Raw genomic sequence first — 13,456 nt, forward strand, 5'->3', positions numbered from 1 at the left:
TGACATCTATAAATTTGTTAGAGAGACAGAGCGCAATAATTAAACTGGTTTGTTGACAGTATGTCTGCGACACCCAAAGTCCAGGTATTGGCATCATAACTTTATATTAAATTACTCTTAATACTAGTGCAAGGTTAAGCGCCTCACGTACAAATAATGTATACTGCATGTATATTCTGAGGCTTTTTGAATACATGCTGTGTAGTTCTAAATTGTACATGCATTTTCTAACATTTTAAGGCAGTCGTTTGTTTCGAAGAAAACGTCACTGAGCAGGCTCTTGAAAGACTGTGTAGTGGATTCCATCTTTTATAAAATTCTGCATTAATACTTACCAAAGTTCCATAATGTTGTAGATTGCAGATGACGCTGTGGCCGAGTCAAGACTGTTCAGCATTTCCCAATGTTGTTAACTAACCAACTCCTTTCCCGTCCTAAAAAAATGGATCTAGAAATCCAGCTTAATACAACTGCATGGTTCACACAAGTAAAGTAAATGTGGGCTGAACTAGGAGTAACATGCAAAGCCACTGCAACTGAGAATCCAAGATGCAGAGAACGGTTTAAGGTGCCATGTTTTGCTCTGGGGTTACTATCCTACTGTCTCTACAGAAACCCATTGACTTGTTGTCTGGAAAACTGCACACCGTGCACTTTGATCCAATCAGCACAACAACAGACTCCAATAGTACCTTGAAGTAGGCTATATAAACCTGTAGAAGAGTATTCCCCTTTCCCTGCAGTGTCAGTCTCAAGTCTTAGCTGGCTTTTAAAACTATGCACTGATGCCACACAAGAACTAAGGAAGCTTTCACCACTTTGTGTTGCAAAAGCATGATGAATGGCATTGCACCTACGCCTTCAACTTCTTTTTTGTTGTGGGTTTAAATAAATTATTGCAAGATGCCAATACAGGTATTTGTTGAAATATTAAGTTTTTGCAACGTTATGACTTTAATATTAACCTAAAAAGGCCAATTATCTTGATACAGCTATTAACGGAAGATGAAAGTTTAAAAAGCCCCACTCATTTCCCATGATAATTATTCCTTTGCTAGTATTCCCTGAGGGTTTGAAACCATGGATTCAACAGGCGTGGAGATGCAATGAACGGTCTCCCAAAATAGTGGGATCATTGTGCGCTATAGAAGTGCTGTCACACTGGAGGTCATGGTAATGCAATTTTCCCCAGTAACAGAAATGGTTGCGCTGTACTCCTCCTCCTCCCTGTGTCCACCACTCCGCCCACTTTGAGAATCAAGACCCCCCCCCCCTCCTCCCTCCATACAACTGAGGATCTGGGTCTCGCATGGCATCACAGTAAGCGTGGAGGAAAAACGCATCTCTTTTAAAAATCAGGCCAGCGTTTCTGCTCTTGCTGCTAATTTGTGTTACGTCTTGTTCAAATAGGCTCACACAATCTCAATCTGTGTGCAGCGCTGAGAATGAGAAGTAGGTGGGTGTATGCTATGGGGAGAGTGTGCACATTACAAGCACTAGTTTTGAGTCACCATTTTCTCCAAAAATGCCCTTGTCCACAGGAGGCAGGCATTCAAGAGACTGGAACCTCTGCAGATGCAAGTAGCTCAACACAACCTTCTGCCTCAGCTGTTTTATAATACACTACTGAAATTATTATTATTAACTGCTTTAACATGCCAATGTTTGTACACCGTCCACTTATTGAGGGCCAGATAGGGAACCTCCACAATGTCAGCAACAAGGCCTGAGCAAGGATTTTGATTCTGCAATTCCATCCTCAAAAACATCACTGAACAGCTCAAACAAATAATTGTTACAGCACCAACACATTAAATTCATTTTTCACAGGGGAGCACAAGCCAAATAAAAATCATGATTTAACTAGACTCAGCAAGATGTTCTAAATATACAGGAAATACAAATCACGTATTTTTCACTAAACCATAAAAAGTCCCACATCAGAGCTGGCCAGCAAAATTATTTGACTGAAAGATTTATGTATAAAAAAAAAAAAGAGTAAAGTTTAAGGATGTGAATTTGTTCTGAAACAATTGCCAAGTCAAAATACTTCTAGAAAAATAAAAAAATAAAAAAATAAAAAAGGCTAAAACACCAAACTGTCAATTTCCAGGTTCTCAAATGTAAGGATATTTCTGAAGGGCTGCAACAACAACTAGTCAGTATAGTTTTAGTCATCAGAAAGACCAAATGGAAAAACATTGTCATCTGCAGCACTGCTATTAAATTGCCACCAGTTGGTAATATTAAAAAAATATAATTAATTAAGCCCTCATTGGAGTCACCTGCGGTCAATAATTGATAACTCCTCCCCTCCATGCCGTCAGCTGTTTCCACACTACTAGGACCGCAGTGCTCCAACCTACCCTTGTTTTACAGCTCCATATCAAGCCACTGTAAACCAGTTTCACAGCCATCCTTCTTCCTCTGTCGGCTTCCACTTCAGGAATAAATAAATAAATTACCAGCCTCGCTGGTGGTGGTGGAGGCAGGAGAGAATCCCCACAGTGGAAGCGGATGAGAAAAATCAGGACACGCATAGACGCCAACACAGTACAAGAAGCACGAGTTTATGCGTAAGGGCTTCGTGTCTCCGTTTCAGGGGGAAATTAATTAACCGGAGGGCTAATTGACCATGGATGAGTGGCGACAAGCAGTAGCTGTTCAGCAGGCGACACAAAACACACGGGCCTCTCCATCCCCCTTTCTAACCCCATTTCATTTCCAGAGACAGCAAAAACACTCAAGCCTAATGAATTACTTATTTAAAGACGAGGGCATTCATTTTAAATAAAATGTCACGCTCACATAAAGAAGAGCAGAGCATGTCTCATTTTAGCCCCCTAAAAGACGCTATTTGATTTTTTTTTGAGGGGGGGGCAAGAAGAGGCGCAAGGTTGCCGAGCCCAAGGTGTAGCCAAGCGCGGTCATCCCTTCAAGGAGCAGCAAAGACAGGTGTACAGCTGGGTAACATTAGCTAACCTCACAGGACAGTGCGTTTCACAGCGCCTTCATACTCAACAAATACACACGCACACATAAGCGAACAAACACACAACCACACACAGAGGGCTCGAGACTCACCGTGGACGTTAATGCAGTGCTGGAGACATATTAGCATCGGCAGCAGAAGGATCCCCGGAGCGGACGTAACCATCTCTCGCAGCGTAAGGTGCAGTTGCTAGCTGAGCGCTCGCGGGCTGCCTCTCTGCCCTGCCGTGTCCTTTCTTTTTGCTGGCTCGCGCCGGCCTGCGTCGTCTTTGATTCGGTCGGCTCACGCGCACACCACAGACCCGCGGCTCCTGCAAGACACGACCGACCGACCGTGCGAGCGAGCAGCAGCAGGCGCCGAGAACTGTGCTCAAAGAGGGGCAGTGCGAAGTGAACGGAGGCGGTCGTCGCGCAGACCACGCGCCTTTTAAGCTCGCTCTATAATCACGCGCCGTGGGGGCCGTCCGGGCTCCCGTTCACTCCTCTCAAGCTGAAATCCATTTCCTAAAAAGTTGACGGTGACGAGCGGCCCCGGTAACCGGGTTGTTAGTTGTGCTACACGGAGACCGTCACAGCTGAGGATTGTATTCCTCCTTCAGTATAGGCTACGTCTTGGAACATTGTTAACCCTTCACCACCCGCATGAAAGGATAAAGAAGTCGACTTTATTTATTAACCCATAAGGAACATCTTAAAGGAAATGTAAGTAAATGATGGCATCGTTGAGCAAATATATCTATTGTGATATATATATATAGATAGATATATGTATGCATGTGTGTGTATCAGTTACCCAGGACCAGGGCATGATTAGCTCCTTCTACCCAAAGGAAGCTTTTCCATTTCCTGATTTACATACCAATAACATTGCATCACCCTCAGCCACAAAGGTGCAATTACTTGTGGTGAAAATCCGTAAACGTTCACACAGCAGCAATATACTGCACTCTAATTGCATACTAAAGCTTCACCGGGACAGAATTAGGTTTTTTAAATAAAGAAGAAACCGATTTCCTCCACATTTGATGACTTCAGTTATTTTTTTAAACTGCAACATCCACAAACATGAACATAACTAATCACAGTTAAGTGATCCATAATGTTTTTGCTAAACAGTGGCCACATGTGACCAGTTGTGTTAATTACAGGACAAGGCCAAACAAAATTTACATTTCCCAAGATTCTCTTTGTGTGAGGGGACAGAAGAGCTAGAAATCTTGGAGATCCAACACCTTCCTAACCGGATGAGAAATATTGGTCTCGGCAGTCAGAGACACTGTGTCTGCCGTGATTTCTTCAAGGCTTCGATATAAAACTGAAACAAGTGGAAGAAAGAAAAGTGTTTTTCGGTGGAGACCGTATCCATGTGTTCTCCCCGTGCTAAAGACTAAACACAACTGAGGCTGATTCAGTTTCCTCTATTACTCGTCAAAGCCAAGGCTCAACAGAGGTGCATGTTTTCTTCATCAGTTATTATATACAAACAGGACAAATACAACTGTTTACAATTACTATCAATATAACAAAATTACAGAAGATCAAGTTATTATTTTGGTAACTATTGAATAAAAGTATCCATAAGAGGACAAAAGCACCATCTGTTTAGTTTTGGTTGCATTGCCGATCGTCTTGTGAGAGCAGATGTCTCATTTTTCAAAGAGTGAAAATCTCATAACCAAATTCAGCTCTTTCCTTTTCTTCCTTCTGTCTGTCTGATGCCATTTCTTCCCATTTTGATCACCAGGCCTTTTGGATTTTCCAGAGGGCTGCGCGTGCTGCCAGGTTTCATAGGCTCCCATCAGTTCTTATCAGAGGATTGAGCCTCATCTTCAGTGATGGCTGATGCCTGCTGATACACCCCAAGGCTCAATCTGTCCCAGATTTTTACATCCCCTGAAAAAAACACGCAAACTGCTGTACAATTCTGTATGAGGAAATGTCCTAGTCTCTCTCTCAGACTGTCAGTATCTCTTTCTTGCAGTCACCTCCACACACACACACACACACACACACACACACACACACACACACACACACACACACACACACACACACACACACACACACACACAAACACACTCAAACAAACACCAATGTCATATCTAACAGTTGGAAATCCAGTCTTTCATGAAAATATAACTGAAAAATCATTATTTGCAAGCTCACAGGCAGGGACCTAAACAGTGAAGATGACTCTGGAAATCTAAATCCACCTGCTCATCTTATTCCACTTAATAACAAGCACAATAACTTCTGGGAGGAATAATAGTGTTGGCGAAAACAATGAGTAAAGAGTTTTTTATTTCCCATGGAAGAAAATGGTCACAGTATATCCCGGGGGAGATGCGGTTGTTGATCAGTAAACAAACCAGCATTTTGTTAAATCAACAACTCTTTTGTCGTTGATTGGGTGCTCAGTACAAAATCAGCACGTGCGTGGGTGTGTGTTGCCAATGAAATGCAATCCAGAAAGCCCAGTTTAATGTAATAAATCCATGAGTTTGAAGACCCGCCAGACACTGAAAACACAGCAAACATGTGAAGAGCTGTGTGAAGGCGATAGGTTTGCCCTGAATTTAGCATTTATTGAAATGCTTTCAAATAAAAGGAAGAAAAAAAAATGTAGACCTACCAGTCTGTGGCTGCAAGCGGATGCTTTAGAGATAATGATTTGTGAGCCATGTCAAAGGCTCGAGTTCAACATGGCGGCTAGATGAGACCGCATAGAATCAACCTGCACACAACCCAAGGTGAACATTCACCACCAGATGGCTCTGTGTAAGCCACTTTTCTCTCACATGCATGTCCAACTGTAATTTGTGTCATTATTATGTGGGAGCAGGAATAGAATAATTTGGTTTTCTAAGTAAGACATCTTAGTTATTTACTAGATGACGATGCTCTTACATCTGGACTATAGTCACCTATAAGTGATGCTGTCTTTGCAAAGCACCTGTGTAACGTATATTGACATCAAGGCTTTGCACGTAATAACTTGGAAACAGTTCATTTTGTAATACCCTTGCATAGCAGCTCACAGTAGGAGGGCAGAGAACAATGTCGAGTAAGTGTCCAGCATGTGCAATAAAACAGCAGCTTAATGCAGGCTGGTTATATAAAACAACAAGCTGGAACAGAGAGCCGTCTGTTACAAATGAGAACAAAAAGAAAAGGAACTCGGCTGCAGATGGATTTCAAAACCGGGCCTGGCAGGGTTTTAGCTTGTCATTTTCATCTCATCATGTTCAAATCCCCCAGTGAAGTGACACTCTCAAGGCAGAGAACTGCACACAGCCCACAGATATCAACACTTCTCCAGACCAAAGAGCTTTATCCTCATCTCACCGGGAAGCTGCGGGGGCTCTCTCCACTGGCTGCAAGCAGATATTTAATCACGCCCAGATCAGGACCAGATTTCTGGAGATGGTTGTGGCCAAAGGGGGAGCTTCTTTATCTCTCTGTGGGGAGGTGGATTTGTATTTCCTCTACTTAGCCTTTCGAGAGGGCGACAGAGGAAAACAAGGTTCTGTTGGGGACTTAATACCACACCAGACAGATTCATCATGTCCAAAATGAGCTGTAACCTTGTAAAAAAAAATATTACAATGATTGGTGCTGCAGCATTGACATATAAAGTAATGCATTTCACTTAAATGATGAGTAGATACAAAAAGAAAACAAAGGAGAAGTCAGTACTATAGAGCACGGTGGCGATGGCCTACAACAGAAACAAATTGTCAGAATAATAAATAAGCATAGTATACATTGGAGCTTATATATCCACAAAGTTTATAGATGGCTGGAGTATATTCAGCGTGCTAATCCGCTCATGAGTGATCAGTCTGGAAGCCTGCTGGGATCTCTGTGTGACCTCGTAAGTGCCGTTCAGCACCACAGACAGCGACACTTAAAACCGGTTCCACAATCTTGAATCTTCTTGGCCGGCTGCAACCTCTCAATGAAGCAAGAGCCAAGGAACCAAAGTCGTTTACACTAGCAGTGTGAGAACATGCCGAACATTGCCCTCCTGGTATTCATTGGCTGTTCTGTTTTCTTGCCTCATGCTAATTCAGATACAATGGAGTGTCCATCTCCCTGTGCTTATCCTCGACTTCCAGCTGCACCCCAGGGGAGTTGGCCAGGACAGTGACTTTAGTTTGTGGCATTATAAAATACAATTTGGCAATTAAAAACAAAGTTTGAACTTAAAAAATGGAAAGATCAGAATTGTTTAATGTTAAGTATGTTGCACATACAAGGAATTTGACTCAGTGGCATTGAATCCCTTGTATTTAAGGAAAGAGTTGTCTCGGCACTGTGAAGGTACTACTTTATTTATATTTATATATATATATATATATATATATATATATATATATATATATATATATATATATATATATATATATATATATATATATAAAATGCACCTGATTATTTTTACACTATGCACTTCTAATGTAAGATCTTTTTGCATTCAGATGTGTTTTCCAATTACAATCTTCTGCTTGCTTGTCTTTGTCAGTGTGTTTTCAGTGAAAGGGTGTTTCTATTCTACCAGCATTCACCCAACCACTCAGTTAGTCCTCATCCTTGAAGCTTTTCTTGTTTCAAAAAAAATATATACTGTTTGAAAACGCTTTTGATGATGCACACATTGTTAACCTTGCCGGCTTAGTTTTTTGAATTGGGACACGGCTCATCGCCTTCACCCTGAGGCAGATTTTGAGAAAATAAACACCCACAACAATTGTCCGTTAGAAAAAGTATGCAATTTGGAACAAAGCAATACAAATATGTCATTGTACTTTCAGTACATAGCACTGCAGCTGCCCTTACAATGTATGTACTGTTGCATGCATAAACCTTTGATAGTCTTTGTCATCATATCGCACTTTGATAAATCTGCTCTGCAGAGTAAGAATGGCCTGAAAAGCATTCTGCTGGTTTGCATAATTGTGACCGGATGCAGTAAGACATCCTGGTATTTTATATATTCTGCATTTCTATTTTCCAAATTGTTGGGATATACTGAATTTCCTTCTGGCATACTAAATAGTGTATTAGTATGGATACTACTTTCCGGTCACAGAGGGCAGCAATGATCCCAGCGTGACTTTGTTGCACCAGACTGAAGCGGGGAAGAAGCCACACTCCGATCACACCTGGACAAGCCGCTCAAATGTATGATTTATGCTTTATTGTCAGTATTGTTTCGTACTATGTTTTGGTTTTCAAAGAGGAAAAAATAAGAAAAAAGCTATTTGTGTTCATGTCCGTTGAGTCTTCACCCTTGTCCTAAATTCATATACTGTTGTTGCAAGATTGGATCAAGCGGGCCGGATTCAACCATTGAGAGAAGTTCTGCAGGGACAGCCCGGTGTCTCAGAACGATTTCTTCACTGCAGAGGAGGTTTGAATAAACTCTCTCAGAGACTCTTCCCACAGACCAGATGCTACACTTACACTTAAAGCAGTGAAAGGTGGCAAACGTGATGTTCCACAGCCCGAAGAGAACGATCTCAAGACAAGATAACGACGTCAACAACAGCATGTGAAGACACCTCAAGGATTAACTGAGGCACACACACACACACACACACACACACACAACCTCTCTTTCACCCACTCTCTCTTTTCTAAACAAACGTAAAGAGGAAGACCCTGACCAGATAAAGTCAAACAACTTGGAGCAACCGATAGTTGCTGACTAATAGTTGTTGTATAATTCTCATCAAGTTGGACTTAATTATACTCACAGAATCAGGAGTAGACCTGTCTCCCCACCGTGTGGCCACACTGCCATCTAGCGACCATTCTTCAGACCGTACGTTTGGGAATAATAGTTTGACAAGTCATTAAAGTCAGTGTTAGTCATATAATGTACATTTTGGTTAGTTACATGAAAGACGTATATTTTTGCTATTGCATTATTTCTGTTTCTATTGTGTATTAACTGTGTGTTACTCTAATGTCATTTCCAAACATACAAATTGATGCTTGTGTAAGGTTTGCTAAGTGGGGAAAAGTCTGGGATTTAAATCCGTACAAGATAGTTAACGTTAAATCATGTCATCAATTAAGAGTATGTTAATGTTGCGAGTCAATGTCTTAGGACATTGGAATAGTTGCTGAAAGGTAGTCGGCCACCTCAACCCGCCTCTGGATCCTACCATCCTGGGTTGATAGAACTATTAGATTTTCTTTGTCCATTCTCTTCTTTGTATAATTTTTTTTGTACTGTTTCTTTTTCTGCCATCGAGCAAAGACCTGTATAGTGCAAGGCCATATTGTGAGCTTGCGTCTCGTAATCCACTTTGCAACAGCAGTGTTTCGACTTCAAAGACCATCGCCAGTCCCACTGGACGGGCAGGACCCTCAGTCACTAGACAAGTTATTAGTGGAGTCTCACTCAAGATCAGACTGTGGTCTATATGCATTATGAAGCTCAAACATGTGACTTTCTGGACACTCATGAAGCTCAACATTGAGATACACAAATTAAAAAAAGACAGGAGGCTCTGAGTAATCCTTTAAACACTTTAATATATCTATACATCTATACATCTATATCTGTAGAAAACAATATATTTACATTTTTACATTTTTTTTTACATTACTTAGAGCATTTACATATAAATATAGTAATTTACAGCATTAAAGTCAGTGCTGTGCAAACTGCATATTTGTTGGCAGTAGCACCCACAAGTTACTTTTAAGGAACCGCAAGTAAAACCACATCCCACATGTAGCTGGATGGATTTTTCTTCTTCTTCTTCTTGCCATATGGTGTGCCAACGCCCCCTTGAGGACAAAATACATCCCACTTGCTCCAGGATTGTGTTTCAGCTCTATCATTACACACTTTCTCTCGATGGCATTCTTCACTTTGAATGAAGCCGCAGGGATGTTTCAGAAACAGAGCAGACGTCCAGAGCGACCAAGTAACCAACCTGCTTATTCCGGAAAATAAATCCAGCACAAGTTTGTCTTTGTCGTGAGGATTAGGCTGCTGTGCTGAGATAAGAGTATCGTGAGTGTTAAAGTAAGGTAAATAATGTTACTTTAACTGTTGATTGCTGAAGTTTGTTCTTATTCTAGTTTAACTCGAGAGCCGTATCTACTACCGAATACTTTACGAAGTACACTGCAATACAGTGCACTATAACACAGTGCACTGACATATGTAGTGCACTGTGTCGCTGATAAGCGCTGTATCAAATGGAACACTTACGTTAACCAATTGCCGGAAATGACGTCCGCAAATCTGCTCGCGATACCCGCGAAATTAAAACTGACAAAATGAACGCACTTCTTACCCTATTTTTGTCCCTTGTGTTCCCCTTTCTCCAACCTATGTAGAAACTGCGACACCTCCACAATCGCGGCAGGAGGATATAAATAAATTAATTAAAATCTGGCGAAATGGCTCCTCCTCTTCCGCTACGTAGCCAAGATGGCGCCCGTTCAATGCGAGTAGTGTCCATCGCTTTACACTACATTTTTTGACCGTTTGCAGTGCGCCATCCGGGTACTTTCAGTGCACTGAATTCTGCTGGTTTTGTCAGTGTGGCGCACTAAGCACTGAAAGTCAGTGCTCGAAGTGCGCAAGTGCGCGGTAGTAGACACGGCCACATTACTTTGGTTGCTGTTTAACATAAAGCTTTATGGCGTACTCTGGTGCAGCAGCAGGTGTGTTCCACTGAACAGTGAGAGGCACGATCTGTTCTGATATACTGTGACAGTTATTTCATCTGTGCGAGCGAGATTATCTCCATGCTCCCGCTGGTTGACGCAGACGGATTTCACTTGCAGAGGCCCCAGCTCTCCGCTCCCCTTTGGCTCGACAGTGTTGATCAGGGGCTCGGCGAGTAGGGCTTCTGCAGGCAGAGCGAGCCGTGGTGAGGAAGAGGGTGGCTGTAGTAGTGTTCAATCACAGCCGACAGAGTGGTGAAGGTGGCTTCGTTGTCTAGAAATATACAGTCCTCCTGGCAAAAAGACACCCACAGCGAACAGAAGATTTTAATACTGCAAAAGGCCCTGTTGTCATTCTGCCTATAACTCTGCACTGAAAAAGATTACAATGGTATGAACATAACAGCGGGCTAACAGCAGGGCTCACCTCTTCAAACAGTCGGTAGTTCCTGGCTTTATCTATACTGACATCCCACACCACCAGTACCTGCAAAACACACCAGAAAGATTTTATTAGTTGTCAGGATCCAGTTATGTTATGACTTAAATATCCTATTAGTAACACGTACCTTAATTATTAAGATATACGATGTCAGAACATAAAATATCCTGTTTCTGCCAACCTGTAGTCCCATTTTGTATAAACTGTGTGACCTTAGATTGAAAAGGTCTGACCACAGTAATACTATAACAAATATTGGATTTTCTATTTCGCTCATTTTATCTTATCTTGATTTGCCCTCATTAGTAGACTTATCTAAAGATATGACATAAGAATGCCAACATTGTTTACTTGGTTGAGAAAAGTCCTGTACACGCCTTAATAAGTTATCACATTGTGATTTTTATAAAGTCGCTGACTGGAGCTTTCCATTGTAATTCTTTACCTTTGATGTTTTGGTTCCTGAGTTTCGGATGCAGTACAGTCCGTCCTGTGGAGGGACGGCGCTCTCTTTGAACAACCTGCGGGTCAAACTATCAAGTCAGGTTGAAGGTTGTCGATAGAGACACATGCCGCTACCACGTCATCCCAGATAGGCTTTACAAATCGTCTCTTATTTCAAATGACATCATTAGTCTGATCTGTGGTGAATTAATGCTGCAAATAAGAACGATAGAACAATGTAGCAATGTGCCTCCTAAATAACAACAGCAAATACAACAAAGCACTCGATGGCAGAAATACTTTGCAAAGCAGCAGAGCTGTGGCCCCGCTGAAGGGATATTTCTGATTTCACTTCTACAGTGCAAAATAAGTGTATTTGTCTTACATTTCTACAAAGCTGGTTTCAGTCGTATCAATGAACACAGAGTCTGGCAGCTTCATCTGCAGATAGAAAGAAACACCTGGTTAAACACGCATTGGAGCACTGATGCTGGCTCAAAGAAGGTCCACTGAGATCTGGAGATAAGATGTATGCCAATTTGGGATATAACACACACACACACACACACACACACACACACACACACACACATTTTACGTATACATTTGAGCTCTGCCTGTCTTTAGCGTCACAGTGACCTCTCATGTGACATTCTGGTAGGCCTGGTAGAATCCGGTCTCGGATTTGAAGTTTTATAATGTTGTAATCAGTACACTTGGTCAGTTATGCTGTTTGAGCGCCGTCACGTCAACATGATAGTCTGGGACTAAACAAATGTCTCAAAGCAACATCTATATGCGCAGTGATTGAGCGGCCCGCAGGTCAATATCAGTTATGACATCACTTCGGTCTCTCTTACATCCTTGTAGTCGTCATCAGACTTGTCCGAGTCTCGCTTCCTCCTGAACTCTGCAGGCGTCTCGTCTCCCAATGAACGGAAGCTCTGGCCTTCCGGAGATGCTCTTCTGGGGGGAAATGCACCTTAGTGTGGTAGCTTCAACCTGACTAACCTTCTGGAAAGAATTCTGTGTTAAATGTTTTGTGAGTTTGAGTCCAACTTACTGCAGCGGGGTTCCCGGCGGCTTGGACTTGGTTGCAGGAATTGGGGGTTTGCCTGTTGGTGGCGGAGGTTTGGGTATCCCTGGCTTGTTATGAAGTCCAGGTTTCAGTAGAGGAGAGAGTGGAGGGGGGCCCGGCAGTGTTGGGTGACTGGAGGACACCTTGCTGAGGGGCAGGGAGTTTGACATCACAGGTCTGAGGGAGGACCCTCCGATGTTATACTGAGGAGGTAAGCTTGGCTTGCTGCGGTGGTTGCTTATCACCCCGTGGTGGTTGGTGCCCACTGATTGGCTCCCTCCGACATTAAGGGAGTAGTTGGCGGTGTCATTTAAGACCATCCTTCTCTCTAATTGATCACAGATAGGCAGAGTGGCAGGGGACTGGACCGACACAGCTGGCAGAGGCCTCCAGTCTCTCTTGTCGTTCCCAGGCCCCCCTACGGACGTCACCCTAAACTGGAACGCTCTTTTTGCGTTGGGGGGAGGAGGAGGTGGGGGGGTGGGAGACACAGACTTCTGTAGGTGGGGGGCGAATGGGAGCAGAGGAGGCGTGCCTCTGTGAGGGTCCTTCAGAATCGAGGGAGGGGGGGCAGAGAACGGGGGTTTTTTGGGGAGCGGGCTGGTTGGGATCCTGTGTGTTGGCGGGATGGGAGGAGGCGGGCCTTTGTGGAAACCTGGACTGGAGTCTTGACGGAGATGCAATGATACCGGCACCGGGGGAGGCGGGTAGGAGGGGGGCGGACCCGCGGGTCGACCTGAAGAAGTCGATGCCGATGAACAGTCGCTGTCCGGCTCCAGATAGTCGTCCTCGTCGTCATCGTCGTC

General features: G+C 43.1%; 2 protein-coding genes across 5 annotated transcripts in view; both read right to left on the minus strand.

The window, feature by feature from the left end:
- vldlr (very low density lipoprotein receptor) overlaps window positions 1–3,453 on the minus strand; it is a 42,710-nt gene extending 39,257 nt beyond the window's left edge. For 2 of the 3 annotated variants that reach the window (XM_068573456.1, XM_068573455.1), the window contains exon 1: window positions 3,085–3,315. In XM_068573456.1, the coding sequence (XP_068429557.1) occupies window positions 3,085–3,157 (73 nt within the window). In that variant the 5' untranslated portion in view covers window positions 3,158–3,315. Of the gene's footprint in view, window positions 1–3,084 lie in introns of all 3 variants that reach the window. The other variant, XM_068573457.1, reaches the window with a different exon arrangement.
- Window positions 3,454–9,616: 6,163 nt separating this feature from the next.
- sh3bp2 (SH3-domain binding protein 2) overlaps window positions 9,617–13,456 on the minus strand; it is a 13,134-nt gene continuing 9,294 nt past the window's right edge. Inside the window, exons 7-12 of one of the 2 annotated variants that reach the window (XM_068574247.1) lie at window positions 12,636–13,456; window positions 12,433–12,535; window positions 11,958–12,013; window positions 11,574–11,649; window positions 11,114–11,173; window positions 9,617–10,979 (exon numbers count right to left, since the gene is read on the minus strand). The exon at window positions 12,636–13,456 is cut by the window's right edge and continues 14 nt beyond it. In XM_068574247.1, the coding sequence (XP_068430348.1) occupies window positions 10,848–10,979; window positions 11,114–11,173; window positions 11,574–11,649; window positions 11,958–12,013; window positions 12,433–12,535; window positions 12,636–13,456 (1,248 nt within the window). In that variant the 3' untranslated portion in view covers window positions 9,617–10,847. Of the gene's footprint in view, window positions 10,980–11,113; window positions 11,174–11,573; window positions 11,650–11,957; window positions 12,014–12,432; window positions 12,539–12,635 lie in introns of both variants that reach the window. The other variant, XM_068574246.1, reaches the window with a different exon arrangement.

This window comes from Clinocottus analis, unplaced genomic scaffold (assembly GCF_023055335.1).
Source record: "Clinocottus analis isolate CAN_PGR_092001 unplaced genomic scaffold, fCliAna1.0.p SCAF_13, whole genome shotgun sequence".
NCBI lineage: Eukaryota > Metazoa > Chordata > Actinopteri > Perciformes > Cottidae > Clinocottus > Clinocottus analis.